At 41.9% G+C, this 17,348-nt stretch overlaps 3 protein-coding genes across 6 annotated transcripts; all 3 read left to right on the top strand.

Moving 5' to 3' along the window:
• The first annotated feature begins 470 nt into the window (after positions 1-470).
• Positions 471-8,158, top strand: LOC135597625 (stem-specific protein TSJT1-like). 3 transcript variants are annotated; one of them, XM_065090850.1, is made up of 10 exons: positions 471-785; positions 2,511-4,129; positions 5,061-5,274; positions 6,124-6,184; positions 6,276-6,330; positions 6,570-6,639; positions 6,709-7,207; positions 7,284-7,527; positions 7,630-7,750; positions 7,831-8,158. In XM_065090850.1, exons 7-10 carry the CDS (start codon positions 6,966-6,968, stop codon positions 8,025-8,027), a joined length of 804 nt encoding a protein of 267 aa, XP_064946922.1. In that variant the 5' UTR covers positions 471-785; positions 2,511-4,129; positions 5,061-5,274; positions 6,124-6,184; positions 6,276-6,330; positions 6,570-6,639; positions 6,709-6,965; the 3' UTR covers positions 8,028-8,158. The 3 variants fall into 3 exon arrangements, with proteins under 3 accessions (XP_064946922.1, XP_064946926.1, XP_064946914.1); XM_065090854.1 differs by having other exon boundaries at positions 2,511-4,171; positions 6,715-7,207; XM_065090842.1 differs by having other exon boundaries at positions 2,511-4,171.
• LOC135611376 (E3 ubiquitin-protein ligase RMA1-like) lies at positions 2,566-3,351 on the top strand. The gene has a single exon (XM_065107118.1). The coding sequence runs from the start codon at positions 2,566-2,568 to the stop codon at positions 3,349-3,351; it is 786 nt and encodes a 261-aa protein (XP_064963190.1).
• Positions 8,159-8,496: 338 nt separating the features above from the next.
• LOC135597613 (uncharacterized) lies at positions 8,497-15,543 on the top strand. Of its 2 annotated transcripts, none has more exons than XM_065090819.1 (18): positions 8,497-8,834; positions 9,272-9,391; positions 9,475-9,600; positions 9,675-9,737; positions 11,118-11,225; positions 11,795-11,872; positions 12,107-12,199; positions 12,574-12,660; positions 13,279-13,380; positions 13,452-13,571; positions 13,684-13,746; positions 13,997-14,142; positions 14,233-14,314; positions 14,513-14,571; positions 14,680-14,719; positions 14,862-14,953; positions 15,040-15,109; positions 15,224-15,543. In XM_065090819.1, the coding sequence occupies exons 1-18, from the start codon at positions 8,577-8,579 to the stop codon at positions 15,287-15,289; spliced, it is 1,773 nt and encodes a 590-aa protein (XP_064946891.1). In that variant the 5' UTR covers positions 8,497-8,576; the 3' UTR covers positions 15,290-15,543. The 2 variants fall into 2 exon arrangements, with proteins under 2 accessions (XP_064946891.1, XP_064946886.1); XM_065090814.1 differs by having other exon boundaries at positions 8,499-8,834; positions 15,221-15,543.
• Positions 15,544-17,348: the final 1,805 nt, after the last annotated feature.

Genomic DNA, 17,348 nt, shown 5'->3' with positions numbered 1-17,348 from the left:
GCAAAAATTCACTAACAATATTCTACTAAATAGAGAGAGATACTCTAATCTTTGCATTACCATTTCATTACCATCTAATGCACACAGTATAATATATATATATATATATATAATATAACAATTTAAATGATGGTATTTTTCACATTGAAAATAAAGCACACTTGATCACATCTTAATCATGATCTTATCAGATCACGTGCCACTCGTGATTTCTTTTGTGTTGTTTTGGTATGAAGACTGTTCCGTATCTCGTCATTATCATCTAATCATACTTACCTCGACGTGACTCAGCGCCGTATGGGCTTTTACCATAGCATATAAAACTTGTTGATGCGTTGGCGTTGGCGTTGACATGATATCGTGTTCACATCCCCAAGTCTACGCTGCATCGATACGGACACACCGTTGCCGTGTCGGTGTCGGTGCATCGGAAAAAGGGTTAAGGGTAAATCTATGTGCCGCCTTGTGGTGTTCTCATCTCCGGGATGTAAGTTGGATTCTGTGGTCAGATGGGTGAACTCGATTTAGGTTTGGGGATGGGAAATTTTGAACAGGAGTTTTGGCGTGGGTGAAAGGAATCGGCTCGCACGAGATCAGTGGCTCCCCCTTTCCGTGGCCTGCCTGCTTCGGCTCTCGGCTATAAATACCGAGGGGGTCGGGGTCGCTACCACCGTCGCGCTGAAGCACCGCCTGTTGTTTTGCCTTCCCCTTCCCGTCTCGTTTACCAAGGCGTTGCCGGATCGAGACAGAGAGATCGTAACGCTTCTTCCTGGACTTCGAAATCGGTACGTCGATGGAGATTCTTGAGCTGTTCTTAGTTTTGTTCTTGTGGTTCCTCACCCCCGCAATCTTGCACGAAGACGATGTTTTGATACGAAAAATCATCAAGTTGGGGGTTTTCGGGCCCATTTTTGGCTTATTTGGTTGATTTTATTCATGAGCAACAGAAAAAGGGCAAGAGAAAAGCGACTTCTTTTTTGCCTAATGCACTCCTTCTTACTTCTTCTCGCCTCTCGATCGTAGAGGCAACAGTTTTGTCTCGATACTTGAGATCGGACCCCGATTCTTTCCTCGGACACATTGGATATCCACATGCGTTACGATCCGTGCACCATCCTTTTGCTTCTGCCCGAAATCTTCTGATAGTGTAGGTTAGGGATTTCGATCGGTGCAAGAATCATTTTCAAATTGGGAAAGAAGAAGATTTTAGGTGACTCGGTTGATGGCTTCACGGAAGCTATGCCTATTTTTTCGACACCTTTCCTTTCATTTAAGAACCTTTTTGGATGGTTTTGTGTCCCTATCGATTATTCTCCAAACAGACAGAGCATGTGCCTGTGCGATACCGCTGCATCTTTTCTCTTTCGTCCTTGAAAGATTTCTTTGGTTGGTTGGCATCGAAGCGCTTGGTAAGTGTTTACATGTGCCAACTTTGATCCAGAAGATATAATATACTCTGCCCTTCGCTTTCTTGAGACCGAATTGTTCTTTCTTTCTTCTCACACTTCCTCTTTTTTGGGAAGGAATCATGGTTTCATATCACAAGTTTGGGTGTCTGGTGGGTGTGCTCTTGCTCTTTGTTTTTTGCTCTGAAACTATCACCTACTGCTCATCTTAGAGTCAATGGCTTCGACTGTCCTTTTGAATTGTTCCTTTGGTATCTGTTTTCCCTGCTACTGATCAATGGAACTGTTAGAACAGTAATTTTGAGCTCAGACGATCGTAAACTATATCAACTTCCATACTTTGGAAACGCAATTGCAATCATCGTTCTTCCTCTTTGACAAATTAAACCAAATATACTTGTCTGGATCTTGATTTGATATTATCTGGAGATCGTCTTAATCTTATTGTTGTTGTAACCACAAAAACGCTTGCATCTTACCTTATATCTTCCTTCCTTCTTCTCTCTTCCGATAGAACTTTTATTACACTTTGGATGCCGATGCTTCAAGACGATGGTGGTAGATGTCTCTTCCTCGTAGGGAAGAAGGCAAAAAGATGCTCCTTTTTCTTGCACAGTCCAAACACAGACTGCAGGTGGTATTATATTTCTATTCTGGATAGGCTCAGACGCTACCGTGTTCACTTTGTTGTGGACCCATACTCTCCGCGTCACCGCCTCAAGCTTCCTTATTCCTGTCGTCGTTGAGGAAGGGTTCATACATAGCATTGCCTTTCTTTAAGTCGTCGATGGCCCACCACCCTATTCAATGTTTGGTTCCATCCTCTGCTCGTCTTGGCTCTTATCTGCTCTTTGCCTGTATGGAGCTGACCTACCATGACGAGAACAACCTTATCCTCTATTCGCTGACAGATTTTTATATGAAGTGGTCGGCATTAAGAAAAGTGACCGACCAACGCGGTCCCCGGCTGTTGCTTGTGTCGAGCATATCATTGAATTGTTTTGTCTGTGACCCACACAGACTCGTTCTTTTAATGTTGCATAGATATTTTCCAGACTCGTTGCTGCTTTCAATCAATGACTTTGTTCCCTTTTGTTGAACTAGTGTTCTGCAGCTAGCTAGCTTCCTTCTGTAACCAGCACAAGGTCTCCGAGTGCGGATGGAGGAGGTTGACGGCATTCCCCGAGCCTACATCCACCGTGCTTGCTCCGGTAAGGAGAAACCCGAGGAGAAAGACTTGTCGACGAAGAGCGGCATCTCAGACGATGCTGCTTCCCCTGCATCGTCCATGAACGGCTGCTTTGACTGCAACATCTGTTTGGACTTTGTGGTCGATCCGGTCGTCACGCTCTGCGGTCATCTCTATTGTTGGCCTTGCATCTACAAGTGGATGCAGGTGGAGAGCATGTCCCCGAGGCAGTGCCCTGTCTGCAAGGCCTCCCTCTCCCAGGACACCCTCGTCCCGCTCTATGGCCGCGGAGGACAAAGCCCCGTGGCGGATTCCGAGGTTCCACATCGGCCGACCCTTCACCGTGATCATGCGGTGTTTACCTCGGTGGTCGACCACCGTCCCCGCGGCACGGAAGATGCGGCGTACGTTGACCGATATCAACCAACGCAGCAGCCTCAGTTTCGCCGCCACCAACACGATTACTCCGGTTATGCGAGTCTTCTCGGTACCAGTTATACGTCAGGAGGCTCTTCTTCGCTACTGTTCGCGCCGTTGTTCCGTTCGACGGCTGGAGGCGTGCTCGGTGGCTTAGCTATTCTCCCATGGGCGCAAAGGAATCATGGAATGAACACGTACTACGCAAGCCCGTATCCTTTCGCATCGGGTAGCAACAATCCGAGGCTGCTTAGGCATCAGATGCAAGTGGAGAGCTCCCTGCATCAGATATGTCTCTTCCTCTTCTTCTGTGCTCTGTTGTGTCTTCTCTTGTTCTGACGTTGAAGCTACTTTTTCCTCATACATGTACATAAGTTAATAATACAAGTTCTTCTGCTTGTTGATCGCGCACACATGTCACAAGGTCAATGGTTGTTCATGCTGAAATGTGTCAACTTCTTTGTGGTCGGTCAAAGAAGCCGCGTGACGCTCTCTCTTGTTGGGTGACTTTAACACTGTAGAAGTCGTTACTCGCAGTAGAATTCTGTGTCTTCGATCACGAACATCTAAGTACGTGTCACAATGCAAATATATTAATATTAAGTAACCTTTTACATGTCGCAGAAAGGAATAACAAAAACAAATAATTTGCATCAAATTTCCATCCGAGAAGACATCAGGTCTTTGATGGACGGTCCAGATCCCTCAACACCGTGATGAACGATCGATGACTCGAATCTGGAGATCCATCGCCGCCATCGCAGCATCCACGCCGGCGACTTTCCGATCCCCTCTTCGTGCTTCATACGGGAGCAGTAAATTTTCCAACAGTACACGTGCGGCTACTCGTCGCGATACCTTGTCCGATGGGCGAAGTTTCTTGTGGGATCCACAATCCGAATGCAGGTAGATGATTGTCAGAGAGTACGCATACCCTTCTCCGTGGTACAAGTTCGATTTTGGGTGCTAGGGTTCTCTTCTTTTCAACTATGGATCGATCGAGAAGAGGGAGGGTGGTGAAGAGTGGCCTGCGGTCGGTGCTGAAGCTGGTGAATTCGGTGATTGGTTTCGCGGGGATGGGAATGATTCTTTACTCGCGCTGGATGATTCGGTCATGGTACGATCACATTCGTGATTCCTCCGATTCCACGCCTCCATGGTTTGTCTCCTTCAATAAACCACAAAAAAAAAAAAAGAGCTCGTAGGTTTTTGGGACTTTAGATTATTGTGAGATTAAATGTGTTCGAAGCAATTCCTTTTTCTACTTAGAGATAAATTACTCTCTCCGTTTCATGTCTGGAATCTAATTGCAGATATCATCGAGTAGCTTCATTTACACTTTTCTTGGACTACGCATCTCTTTTTGTTTGATAACGTGCGAGGGTCATATTGCTGCAGAAACATCTAACAACCTTTGTCTTTCTTGTGTATCTTTCTGCAAAATGACATCAGGCTTTACTTACCTTTGGCGACCTTTCAGTTGTTTTTGTTTATCGATGTATGAATATTCTGGAATGATGCCATCTCAACTATCTAGTTGTAGAAAATCTTTAGCTTGAAAAAAAAGGGTTTCTGTTGCTTATCTTTCATGAGTTTCTCCAAGGATTTAATCTTTTTTAGTCTACTTGTAGTTTGGCTAACTTTGTAAAGTTTAAAAGGTTATTTTTATATGTTTATTATTTTGCATCATTTTCTTTTTGAGAAGACAAATTTGACACCTTGGTTACATATTTATGATAATAATTACTCTGAGATACATCACAAATTGTAAAATTGGAATATTGTAGAGTGCATCCTTTGTTTGATCATTGTCCTTATAACCAAACTTCACTTTGAATAATTCTATTACATATCCCTTCAGTTGATCCATAGAAATTAACAACTGTTGTTCTTTTTATAAGATCATCAAGGGAACATTTCAACAGTTCTTAGCTTAATGTTCTTGGTTTTGCATGACCATATAGGTAGTTCACGGAGTGCCAAACATTTATTTCTTTGGACATCGACTTAATTTCATAATGTGATATCTTACCCGCTTTATTTTGCAGGTTTGCTACATTTGGAGCTGATGCATTACAGTAATTGTAATTTCACTCTGTTAAATGCATGTGGCTGAAGCATTCAATGATTGGTATACCGGGAATATGGGCATTGGTTCAGCATGGTTCGAAATGTGCCCATTGTTGGCATCCTCTTTGTTGACATCAGGCATCATGGCCAGCATGGTGAAATTCATGTTGCTAAAAGATTCTCCTTCACAATGTGAGCAGTGAAACATGCTTTTCTGCTTATATTTTGAAAGCCATTGTTGTGACTAGTTTCAGAAGTATATTCTTCTTTATCTGTTGCATTTACATTTTCATTATACTCTAAGTTCTAGCAAAGTCCATGTGTTTTTTGCATCTTATATTTTTCACACTTTTGTTCTCATTCAGAAGCCAAAGCCAAGTTCTAGCAAAGTCCATGTGCATCGACTTAACTTTTAAATCTTGGTCATGTACATACTATGTATCCTTTGTGCCAGAAGTGATGGTTTAATGAATCCCATTTTTAGAATACATACCTGGCTACTTCTTTGTGTTCTGTCCGGATGGCCAAATTATGAAGGCCTACTTTTGCCTCCTATCGATAAGTGATTTGAAAATTTCCGTATCACAATTTCTGTGGCAGGATCTTTGCTGATTCTTCATCTAGAACGCCGGCTACAAATATGCCTTTGCTGGATCCCGATACCACCTTCTGAGCTGTTTATGGATGTTAGAACTTCAATAAAAAAATCCTTTTGGTTTTGTATTTCTATGTTGTGCATTCCCTAGTTCTCCTTCATGACGAATTTTCTTTTACGGTCCATAGCTTTATGATCAAGCGTTTTTGGCCTCTTGATCTGCTTGATTGTCGGTGAATGGGTCTGCCATTGAACTGTACAAGTAAAAATGAAGTATTATCTATCAGACTTCGTGGACCATATTATAAATCAGCATTGTTTTACTTTGGCATAATCCTTATCTTTCTTAGTTCTCAGCATATATAAAATAGAATGGAAGTGCTTTGCTGCTCGCTTCTGTGCTTTTGGTTTGATTCTCAAACTTCTTATTTCTGCTTGTGGCACAGGTCAATCAGTGAAACACCTTGTCAATTACCAAGTCTCTGCTCTCCAGAAAAATATTTTCTGGTTATTCTCGTACACTTTGTGTGGGTACAATCAATTACAGTAATGTTGGTGGGATTATCTAATTGATGCAAGTTTTGCCTGTCTTTTATAGTGGCATTCCTCGCTCACTGGCACTTGAACCGTCTGATGCATCGCAGGAAACTCAGGTACGCAACTCTGTTGGATTGGATATGTCAGGAGGATTTGGATTTTAGTTTGTGTGTATCCCTAAATGTGATCCTTTTCAAGGAATCGTTTTCAAAAACTAAAAACATTCCTTTTGAATCTCGAGTAGACGGTTTAGGGCATAGTAAAAGTACTTCTGTTTTAGTTTTTTTGTTATCTGTTTTTGTTTCCTTATCTTTCTTCTAAACATATGATATGCGAGGAATCTATTCGCATGTAGGATTAAGATGACAGCGGAGCAACAAGAGAAGCGGTCGTCATCGTCATCCGTCCGACACACTGAGCTGATCGTACGTGTAATAACTCAATCCCCAAATCTTATCCGTAAAGAAAAAAATAGGGAGTTTGACTTTTTTCAGGGTCAGCAATTGCAAAGACGTGGCACTCCGCACGCAGAATGCCCCCTCACCTGTGGGCCGTGACGTGGAGTTCCGTCATCGGATAAGCGCCCGCCGCGCATGCGCGCGTGTCGACAGTTCGGCGGAGGGCATCGTGTCGCCGCGGCACAGAAGTCATCGCACCTTCGTCTCATATAACTGCATCACCGTCCTCATCTCGAACTCCACTTAAATCCTTTCATCCTCTCGCTCTCTCCGGCTGCTATTAATCATTAAAGATGTTGGCCGTGTTCCACGAGACCCTCGCGCGCCCCCCGCAGGAGCTCAGCTGCCCTGAGTCCACCACCGGCTTCCCTCCCAAACCTGGTTACCGCCGGCGTCATCCCAAGAACCCCGACGAGATCCTCAGGGATTTCCTCTCCTCCCACCCTGCCCACTCCTTCTGCGCCACCTTCAGTGGCGGCGCAGCCCTGGCCTGCCTCGACCCCCAAGCCCCCCCTCCCTCCCTCCTCTGCCAGAGGTGCGGTTCTTTGTCCTCCTGCGCAGCATAAGCTTCACCGCATCTAACTTTCTTGCTCGTTTACGGACATGTGCAGGTTCTTCTGTAGCTTTGACGAGGTGTACTGCATGTTCGTGGGGAGCATCAGCAACCTGAGCTCCCTCGTCAGGGAGTACGGGCTCTGCGGCAAGATGTCCAACGAGGCGCTGCTGGTGATCGAGGCCTACCGCACGCTGCGCGACCGCGGGCCGTACCCCGCTGACAAGGTCGTCAAGGACCTCGCCGGCAGCTTCGCCTTCGTCGTCTACGATAACATGACCGGCGCCGTCTTCGCCGCTCTGGTACGTGCACCTCTATAACCATCAATCCCCGTCTATGACCACATGCAGTGAAGCGTAGGGTGGTTCTCACTCTTGTTTGGCTTGCCATGGTTGTCGACGCAGAGCGCGGACGGGGGCGTGCCACTGTACTGGGGCATCGCTGCGGATGGCTCCGTGGTGATCGGTGATGATGTGGAGATCATGAAGGGAAGCTGCGCCAAGTCTTACGCTCCATTCCCCACTGGTATGCGCACGCACTATCTACGGCCTTGTGTTAGGTTACTGCGAATTAGATGACAACAACCAAGTTGTGTTTTGGTTCAGGGTGCATGTTTCATAGCGAGGGAGGGTTAAGGAGCTTTGAGCATCCGATGAACAGGATGAAGGCAATGCCGAGGGTGGACAGCGAGGGGGCGCTGTGCGGCGCCAGCTTCATGGTCGACGCCTCCTCCAAGATCGCCGCCATCCCCCGGGTGGGCAGCGCCGTCAACTGGGCCTCCTCCTGGGCTTTGTGTATCTAACTGGAATCGGCGCTGTTCGTCTGTGTAAATAAAAAAAAATACAGTGTATTACTCCAAAATCTCGTGTACAAAAAATGTACCATATACACATATTTTACATGATCAAACAGATGCTTAATCATTTGCCTCGAGTTATTCGAAAACTATGATTTATATGCATACGTATCCTCAAAAATAAATTTATATGCATATTCATATACTACAAATATATTATCTCGTTGATTTCTGTAACAATTACCTAATCAATATATTTTTGTGCACCATTAAAACCAATACCTTATGTTTTTTTTATTATCGATATCGCTATTATTAACGGAATTGTTTTTGGCTATTATTAATGTTGTAATTAACTTAATGCAAGTGAGAAGTGCTCCAGTGACTTAAGAGGATCCGGTTTGGGTGGAATGGTAATTAAACCCATGTATATGTAGATATTCGTAAATGTATATTACACCGACCGAGATTGGATCGTGTTGTCTCTCGTTATGTTTTTCGGGTTTCCCACTCCCATTGCTCTGCTTTCTTCGTAACTTCCGCTCGAGCGCGACGATGACCGCAGCGGAACTCGGGATCCAGTCCTCGTATCCCAACGGCGCTGGCGATTCGCTGGCCAACGGCGGCCTCGCCTCCGCGGCCGCCGCCGAGAAGAAGAAGGCTCGGGACAGCGAGCGCCGCCGCCGGAGGCGGAAGCAGAAGAAGAACAACAAGCGCTCGTCTGCCCCGGCCGAGGAGGCCGGAGACGAGAGCGACGGTTTTGAAGGAGGAGCCGAAGGCGATGCGAAGGAAAACTCTGATCCCCGGCCGCAGGTGGAGTTCTTGGTTTCTTGTTTGGGATTAGGGTTTCTGCTGATCTCAGTTTATTTCTTCCTTAACTCTGTGTATTTACATGTATACTAGGGATTTCTTTCTTGATTAGCGGTTTCGTTGGCGGCCGTGTTGTTAGATATCTTTTTCTGAAAGATTAGGGTTTGAATAGATCTGGTATCTTGCTTTCGTTTTAATTTTCAACCAAGGAAAGTGATGTGACTATATATTCTTTGACTTTCTCTTTGTTCTTTCCGGCGTTTCTTGTGCGTTTTCGTTCTTTCTGGAGTTTTGGTTTCTTGTTGCTTTTTGTGTATTTCTTGTATGTTCTGTGGTTTCCTTTTATTCTTTCTGGTGTTTCTTGCATGTTTCTTTGTTTTCTCTTTATTCTTGACGGTGTTTCTTGTATTCTGATACTTGAGTTATGGGATGTGGTTCAGGTTGAGGTATCAGTTGAAGTGGAGTATGTTCCAGAGAAGGCTGATGTAGAAGAAAGCTTCCTCGAGGATTTCAAGAGCGTACTTGAGAAGTTTAGCTTCCAGGACGCTGCCTCTGCGGAGGTCTGGTGGAAGATGCGATTTTATTGTAATGACTTGTGATGATAAAAAATGCTGGCCTTATCTGTGTGTTATTTTTCTTGCAGGACGATGACAAAAAGGATGAGGCTGCCGGTAATGCGGCAGCCAAGAAGAAAGGAGATTCTGACTCAGAGGAAGAAGAGCAGGAAGCACAGCAGAAGGAGAAAGGTCTGTCGAATAAGAAGAAAAAGGTTAGTTATATTTTATTAATTCTGATTTTCTTGTGAAACGTTGCATATGATTAATGTTTGGATCTCTTTTGTAGCTTCAAAGAAGAATGAAAATTGCAGATCTGAAACAAATATGCTCAAGGCCAGATGTGGTTGAGGTATTCTTTCATGATGGTTTCTCTTTCTTATTGTGCACTTTTTAGCTGGCATGGCCTGTTTGATTTATTTTAAAATTTTTACCAGTAATTGTGTTGGTTGTAGTGGTAATCGAGACATTATCAATTAAAAGTATCTCAGTTGAGGACATGAGATATGTTTAAGTAATAGAGTGTAACCTTTCCCCCTGCAGTTTTATACTCTTTGGGCACACTTTGTGCAACTCCCTCAGTGTTATCAATTTTGTGTGGAGCAATGTAATGCCAAATGATTTAGTTTAATCATAAAGCAGGAAAACTGTTCTGAACATAGTTTCAAAGTTTTACTTTATAAGAAGTTCACAAGCGACTTTGTCATACAATGTAAACTAGTCTACTTCAGCCCAGACTCAGTAACATGGAGTTTACATCCTTATTCATGTCATATTATACCCTTTTGAGCCTGAGCTTCAGATAGCCAATGCCTGTTTTGATTACATATCAAAGGATTAACTTTGGATTCCTTAAATATTTTGTGTACTGTTGCTAGTACTTTCCACCCTGCAGTAGTTGGATATGGATGCTTGAGAGACTTTTCAGGCATATATTCATGGATACTGGAGCAGTGATTTAAAAAGCGCTAGGCGTCAAGGTCCCAAAACGCTCCGAGGTGTTTGCCCGAGCGAAACGTGATGCTTTAAAATATTAAAAATATTAAAATATATTTTAATATTTAAAAAAATTCTCTACTGTTAACAATAGAGTACGAGAAGGAGACCGAGATGAGAAGCTGAGTCACGGTGAGAACCCAGTCGTGGACAGGAGGTTGCTGTCTTAGAGCAGCGGCAGCGGGTGGTAGCAGAGAGCAGTGGCAACAGCAGCAAAGAGGAAATGTCGGCGGCGGAATCGAGAGTAGGGTTGGGGTTGGGGGAAGTCGTGATGGGGAGGCTGTGCACCAACTAACGCAAATGCGACCAAACCAGACCTAAAAAGCTGGTTCGGTCGCTTGGTTTAAATCAGGCGCTCGCTCGAAGTGCCCGACACTTGGGCTCGGGCGAGCGCCCAAGCGACGCCTCTTTGAAGCGCGCTGCCTAGATGTTAAACGAGGTGCTCGGGCCTCGCCTTGCCTCGCTTGAGCTCCTAGGGGAGCGCTCGAGCGCCTTTTGAAATCATTGTACTGGAGACTTTCTATCTAATACAGGGATGAAGTGAGAATAAATTACATTGATGCTTGTCAATTACTAGTTCATCCTGGGTAACAAAAGTAACTGAAATGAAGAGATTTTTGACTTTATTTGGAATGTGGATTTCCAATTGTATCTGTGATCTGGTTTTAGTAATCTACCATGCATAAGTTCTTTGAAGGACTGTTCTTTTTGATTAACTTCTGATTTAATCTGCAAGGTGTGGGATGCAACAGCTGCAGATCCCAAGATTCTTGTTTTTCTTAAGTCATATCGCAATACGGTACCTGTTCCAAGGCATTGGTGCCAAAAGCGGAAGTTTTTACAGGTGAGTTATAATATTTTGCATGAATTTGATGGATATTTTTGTATATATATTGTGCATGTGGGAATATAATTCTCCTAGTTTTGCATAAGGAGGTGGGGAATTATAAATTTGAAAAAGGTTCCACCCCACTTAACACATGTTATTATTGCAGGGATATAACTGTAACTACAATGGAAGCAGGATGTTATGGTATTATTTCTTAGGGATTTAGGGTTTTTATGTTGGTGGGGCATTGTTAGACACATGCTGGTCTTATTACGAGAAATATGATGTGTTCTTATTACAAAATAGTATGGGTATAAATTGGAATATATATTTGAAGTAACTAGTTATCTGTATGTGACACCCAAATTTGTTTGAAATCAAGCTCTAATTTACTTAAAGAGTTAAAGTCATTATTCATCAAAACCAGACTGAACTGTTTTCTTTTTCATATTTTCATATTTTTTGAGATGTTACTCCACCTTAAGATTCGGAATTACCTATTTTTCTTATTAGAACCAAGTTGTAGCTTCTTAGAGATTCAATAGGTATCCAGAGCTTATTTGTTTTGGCTTTGATTATCACAGGGAAAACGAGGCATTGAGAAACAGCCTTTTCAACTTCCCGACTTCATTGCTGCAACAGGAATTGAAAAAATAAGACAGGTAATGAGAAACTGAACCATGAAAAATGCAGATTGTTTGTTGTAATAAGCACTTGCTTTCCTTGATTTTTTTTTTTATTGGGCCCTTCAGCTGTGGGGTTAAGAGAGATTATTGAGAATCAGTTGGAAGGCTTATATTAGTTTTAGATTGAATATTTGGAATGTCATTGTTCTTGTTGAAGTTGTTGAGCCATCCTTTCATGTTTAATTTTTTCTTGTATTATCAATTTTTTAGGCATATATAGAAAAAGAGGACAGCAAGAAGCTGAAACAGAAGCAGCGTGAACGCATGCAACCAAAGATGGGAAAGATGGATATAGACTATCAGGTTGGTTTTGTTTATTGTTTTCTGGTTTATTTACTTTGTCACTTAAGCATTACCATTATGCCATTCATGGAGGTAAATTATCTAATTATTTTATTGAGTAATTTACCATGATATTTCTGTGGTTCCATTATGAATGTGCTTGAGATTCCAGAATATTGTGTATGAGATCCTAAAATTTTCTTGGTATTGATTTTTTGGCCATGGTTACTCTCCTGCTGTAATTTCTACAAACAATAGGCTCTAAACATCTTGTCATTGGTCTCATTTTTGTTATCGGGCAACTCATGTTGCTCCTTAAGCTATGTGAACAGATCTGCCTTGCCTTTCTTTAGTTGGTTGAATGCTGACCCCTTTTTGTTTTCCCCTTTTTGCAGGTCCTGCATGATGCCTTCTTCAAGTATCAGACTAAACCAAAGTTAACGACACTTGGTGATCTCTATTTCGAGGGAAAAGAGTTTGAGGTACTTTTAACTGCAATTAGCTGTCATTTATGTGGTTATTTGAGCTTCTACGTTGCACCTGTTTGTGGCTTTTACTAAAGTTAATAGTTGCCTCGACCATTTTGCGATGTTTGTTTCTTGGTTGTTGGCTCCACTTACTGAGAAAGTTCTAGATTCAATAATAGATGATTATATTCACATTTTCGAGGATAGTGTTTTTTTAATCTAATGAGCAGTTCACATAACATGGTACTGAAAGGTGCAATTTCAACTTTCTGATCCAAGTTGACAAACTTCTAGCTCCTTAAAGAGTGTCATAATGCATCAGGTTGTCGCGAATGTGTGATTCAGCGGGGGGTAATATACACAGCCTTACCTCGAGAGATGTTATTTTTCTGATTTGCTTATATCACCTAAAAATAAATATTGAGTACATTTCTATCTTTTAGGCACATCTGTAAAACAGTTAATAAGAATATTTTGTATTTGGTTTTCTTGGGTATAGTCTTTTGATGAATCCTTGTTGCTGTTGGTAAAGACCTTAATAGTATTAGTTTCTAAACATATGGTATTCCACTTGTCTTGATTGTTCCACATATGGTAGAATTAGCCCTTTTTTGTTTCTTTGTAACTGCATAGGTCAAGCTTAGGGAAATGAAGCCAGGTATGTTGTCACGGGAGCTGAAAGAGGCACTTGGTATGCCTGATGGTGCACCACCTCCATGGCTGATTAATATGCAGGTAACTCTTACTGCTCCCACTAGTTCTTGCCTTCGTTCTTCAATATATACTTACAAACTGTTATTGAACAGAGGTATGGCCCGCCACCCTCCTATCCACAATTGAAAATTCCTGGTTTAAATGCACCTATTCCTCCAGGAGCTAGTTTTGGCTATCATCCTGGTGGTTGGGGCAAACCCCCTGTTGACGAAGTATGTTTGCCTCTGTTCGTGATTGTGATTTTTTTTTTTCCTGCATCTCATGAAGTACATTACATGATCTCTTTTTTCCTTTTTGAAATGACCTCTCTTGTTTAATTGTTAGTATGGGCGTCCATTATATGGTGATGTTTTTGGGGTTCAACAACAAGAACAACTCAATTACGAGGTATGTCAGTGTCCCTGTTTTTTTTTTTTTCATGAAACAGAAAGATCCCATTACGAGATGTATTAGGGGGTATACGTTTGATGTATTTATGCAACTTAAGTATTGGAGGTTTAATATTATTACTATTGTATTTTTTTACCAAGTAGTTTTTGGTATTATTTTTGAGAAATAAAAACCATTGACCATGTTTTTAGAGTTTCTTTGATGCTTGTGCATTGTTACCTTATTAGACCTTTATGTTGGATGTTAGGAAGAGCCAGTTGATCGGAGCAAGCATTGGGGAGACTTGGAGGAAGAGGAGGAGGAGGAGGAAATGGAAGAAGAAGAAGAAGAAGAAGAAGAGATGGAAGAGGAGGAACTGGAAGCTGGCATGCAATCTGTGGACAGCCTTTCTAGGTTATTTTTGCTTTTTTTTTCCTTTTGAAAATTATCCCTGGTTCGTAACTCCAGATGTGCATCTTCTTAAATCACTGCTTCATTGTTCAGCACTCCTACCGGTGTTGAGACACCTGATGTTATCGACCTTCGGAAGCAGCAAAGGAAGGAGCCTGAGAAACCCTTATATCAAGTAAATAAATTTAAATTTTGTCTAATTTGACATCAAGGCAGTTCTAGGCTATCCTCCATGCTGGTAATGGGTATAAAGTGGACCAAAACAAGGCCTAAAGAGGCCTGTTGGCCAGCCTAGGCTTGCTATGGATTGTGCATTTAGTTGTTGATTTATTGAGCTGTCAAGTTTGTAACGCTGCTTCTTTGTTATCTGAAGGTTTTGGAGGAGAAAGAAGAAAGGATTGCTCCTGGGACACTGCTTGGAACGGGTCACACGTAAGTAGTTTTATTCTTGTCATCTTTTCAGGTTGGTAATAAATATATTATAATACAAGAGCAGCATGACTTTGGTGTTGGTCTTGCGTTTTTTTGTTCCTTGAACAGATATGTGCTTGGGGCACAGGAGAAGATGGGTGCTAAGAGGGTGAGAAGCTTTTTATGTGAATACGCATTAATTGGCAGTGGTTATGCTAATTGAATTTTAATTAAGATTGTATCATTTGGCTTTGGGATGCTTCTGGTCTGTTTTGCCTTAGCATTGTTGTTTTGTTTATCACCTTCCATAGGTTGATCTTCTACGAGGTCAAAAGTCGGACAAAGTGGATGTCACAATACAGCCTGAGGAACTGGAAGTTATGGATGACGTTTTGGCGGCCAAGTAAGAGAAAGCTTACACGTTGGTTCATAAAGTGGGTGTTCTTCACCTGGTTGGAAATTAAATTATAATTGGTGGTATCATCACAGGTATGAAGAAGCCCGGGAAGAAGAGAAGTTGCGGAACCAGAAGGAGGACTTCAGTGACATGGTTGCAGAGGTTTGTATCGTACTATTTTTCATCGTCTGGTTCTTGTGCATGATAAGTTTTTGAGTTAGTGATATTCAGAGGGGTTTTGTCTATCTTTTGGGTTCCTTTTAACTACTACAGCAGGCTGCAAACAAGAGGAAGCGCAAGGAGAAAGAAGGGAAATCAAAGAAGAAAGATTTTAAATTCTAGTTCGACACCAACTGTGGCTCCATATATGATATATATATGCCGAAACGTGTCAAGTGGTGGAACTCACAGGGGCATATGGAGGGGGCCAGGAACAAAGTTGGTATGTATCTTGTACCGTTTTGATGGACAAATTTTGGTGAAGGGCTAATACTCTTTTTTCTCGACAAGTTCTTCTAGGTGATGGGCGCTGTTGTTATTTTCACGAATCATAATATGTATTTACTGCTTACAGTATTTAATTCTTTTGGATGTTGTGGGGCTGGCTTATGGTGGTACCAATAAGTTGTATCGACGGGGTGGGTGTCCTAATCAGATGAGTTATGGTGTCATGCCAGCCGCCCGCCCTCCAGGGGTCTGCGCCGCTAGCGAGAACTAAGTCGCGCAAACAGAAAAAGAACGCACAAAATTCTGCAGATTATATATAAGTCACAGCTCCTGCAAGCTTCCTCGGCGGCTAAAGCACGCACGTATCATAAAGCTCCAACAAAATTTAGAACATCAAAGCAGGGAATCTCCTGCCGCCGTGTTACCTTTCTCAATTCCACTAACAAAGTGCGACCTCTCTCTCTCTCTCTCTCTCTCTCTCTCTCCTGCAAGGTGAATGGCATCTGACGAACAGAAATGGTCAACTCAGCCAATCATAATCACAAAGAACGAGCACACGCATGTGCGGCATGCATCCATTCACACACACGCACAGCGTATCTGACAACTCAATTAGGAAAACAAGTATTCATGTATCCAAATGGTTATAAACAATGCTCAGCGACTCACATGAAGAGGAAATGATCAATAATCATGCATTTGTAGGCCTATATAAACCAAAAACCGAAATTTTCATAGTTTGAGGAGGATAGAGCGACACATTCCTTTGGGAATCTTCTTGAAACTTCTGGTGCTTTGAGCTTTTTTCCATTGGTAGCCCCCTACATGTATTGCACTAAAACAATATTGATATGGTTATTGGCAGGTCAAGCAACTGATGCATTACTAAAATTTTGAAAGCTACGTATACAAATAGATCCAAACAAAATTTGAGTATGAATACAAGGTTTGGATATTGGGGTCCTATATAATATGGTTTCCTATTAACATGAGATTATATTAAGAATAAAAATTATAGGAAGTTTCCTTTCCTATTAACATGAGATTATATTAAGGACATGTAAGATTATGTAAGATTAAAACTAAATATATAAAATATAATCTTAGTGATTCTAGAGAAGCTTAAAAGATCAATAAATTAAATAGATAAGAAATTGGTCTCTTAGATTAATTATTCAATAAGATAAAAAAATCAATAAAATTATTATTCACAAAATAAAAATAGAATGATTAAAATGATGAACGACATCGGGAGTCTTATACGATCATCGGATATCTTTAAGATTTTAAAAAAATTATAATACATCAACAATGCTTTATGGATCTGAATATTGAATACTTAAAAAAATAATATATATAAAAAATTTATGCCAAATGTTGAGATGGACGTGCGCTCTACACTTTCAGCATCTATAAGACTGGCTTATTATTTGGCTTAAATCCAAATGAACATACTACCTAAAACCTACAAGTCTCAAGAACTAATAATGTAATCAAGAACTGGGCTTACACCTAAGATAAACTAGGGCTCACATCCTTTCGTCATCGGGATCGGGATGGCCGATGACCGACAGGGGACTTTATTACGAACTAATGAATCGAAACGAAAAAGCGACCGACAATAACGAACAAACGAGGTATAAGAAAAGCACAGGAGGATCGATCGACGAGGAGCTCACCGTCATAGAGGAACGGGAGATTCCCGGAGACGCAACAAGAAGACGAGTTCATCCCCAGAGAGAGATCGCTGCTTCGATGGCGAACAAGATCCAAACCGCGACTCCGGATCCGAATTCTCGAAAACCCAATATCCTCTCCAAGAACGCCCAATCTCTGCCAAAATTAGCACCAAGATCTTGTTCATCAAAAGAAAAAGGAGAAGAATCGTTCAAGAAAGGTAGAAAAGATCCAAACCCCAGGCGACGACCGAAGATATCGCTTGAGATCGCCAGCG

This window comes from Musa acuminata, chromosome BXJ1-2 (genome assembly GCF_036884655.1).
Source record: "Musa acuminata AAA Group cultivar baxijiao chromosome BXJ1-2, Cavendish_Baxijiao_AAA, whole genome shotgun sequence".
In the NCBI taxonomy this organism is placed as follows: domain Eukaryota; kingdom Viridiplantae; phylum Streptophyta; class Magnoliopsida; order Zingiberales; family Musaceae; genus Musa; species Musa acuminata.
Note: the sequence above shows the minus strand (reverse complement) of the source record. Positions and strands in the feature narration are given on the sequence as shown.

Excerpts from the sequence above, each read along its gene's own strand:
- LOC135597613 (XM_065090814.1), top strand. The coding sequence starts at position 8,577 with ATGACCGCAGCGGAACTCGGGATCCAGTCCTCGTATCCCAACGGCGCT. Across the intron at positions 14,143-14,232 it reads TCTGTGGACAGCCTTTCTAG|CACTCCTACCGGTGTTGAGA; the intron begins GTTATTTTTGCT and ends TTCATTGTTCAG. Across the intron at positions 14,720-14,861 it reads AGAAGATGGGTGCTAAGAGG|GTTGATCTTCTACGAGGTCA; the intron begins GTGAGAAGCTTT and ends CACCTTCCATAG.
- LOC135597625 (XM_065090850.1), top strand. The coding sequence starts at position 6,966 with ATGTTGGCCGTGTTCCACGAGACCCTCGCGCGCCCCCCGCAGGAGCTC. Across the intron at positions 7,528-7,629 it reads GCGCCGTCTTCGCCGCTCTG|AGCGCGGACGGGGGCGTGCC; the intron begins GTACGTGCACCT and ends TTGTCGACGCAG. Across the intron at positions 7,751-7,830 it reads TTACGCTCCATTCCCCACTG|GGTGCATGTTTCATAGCGAG; the intron begins GTATGCGCACGC and ends GTTTTGGTTCAG.
- LOC135611376 (XM_065107118.1), top strand. The coding sequence starts at position 2,566 with ATGGAGGAGGTTGACGGCATTCCCCGAGCCTACATCCACCGTGCTTGC.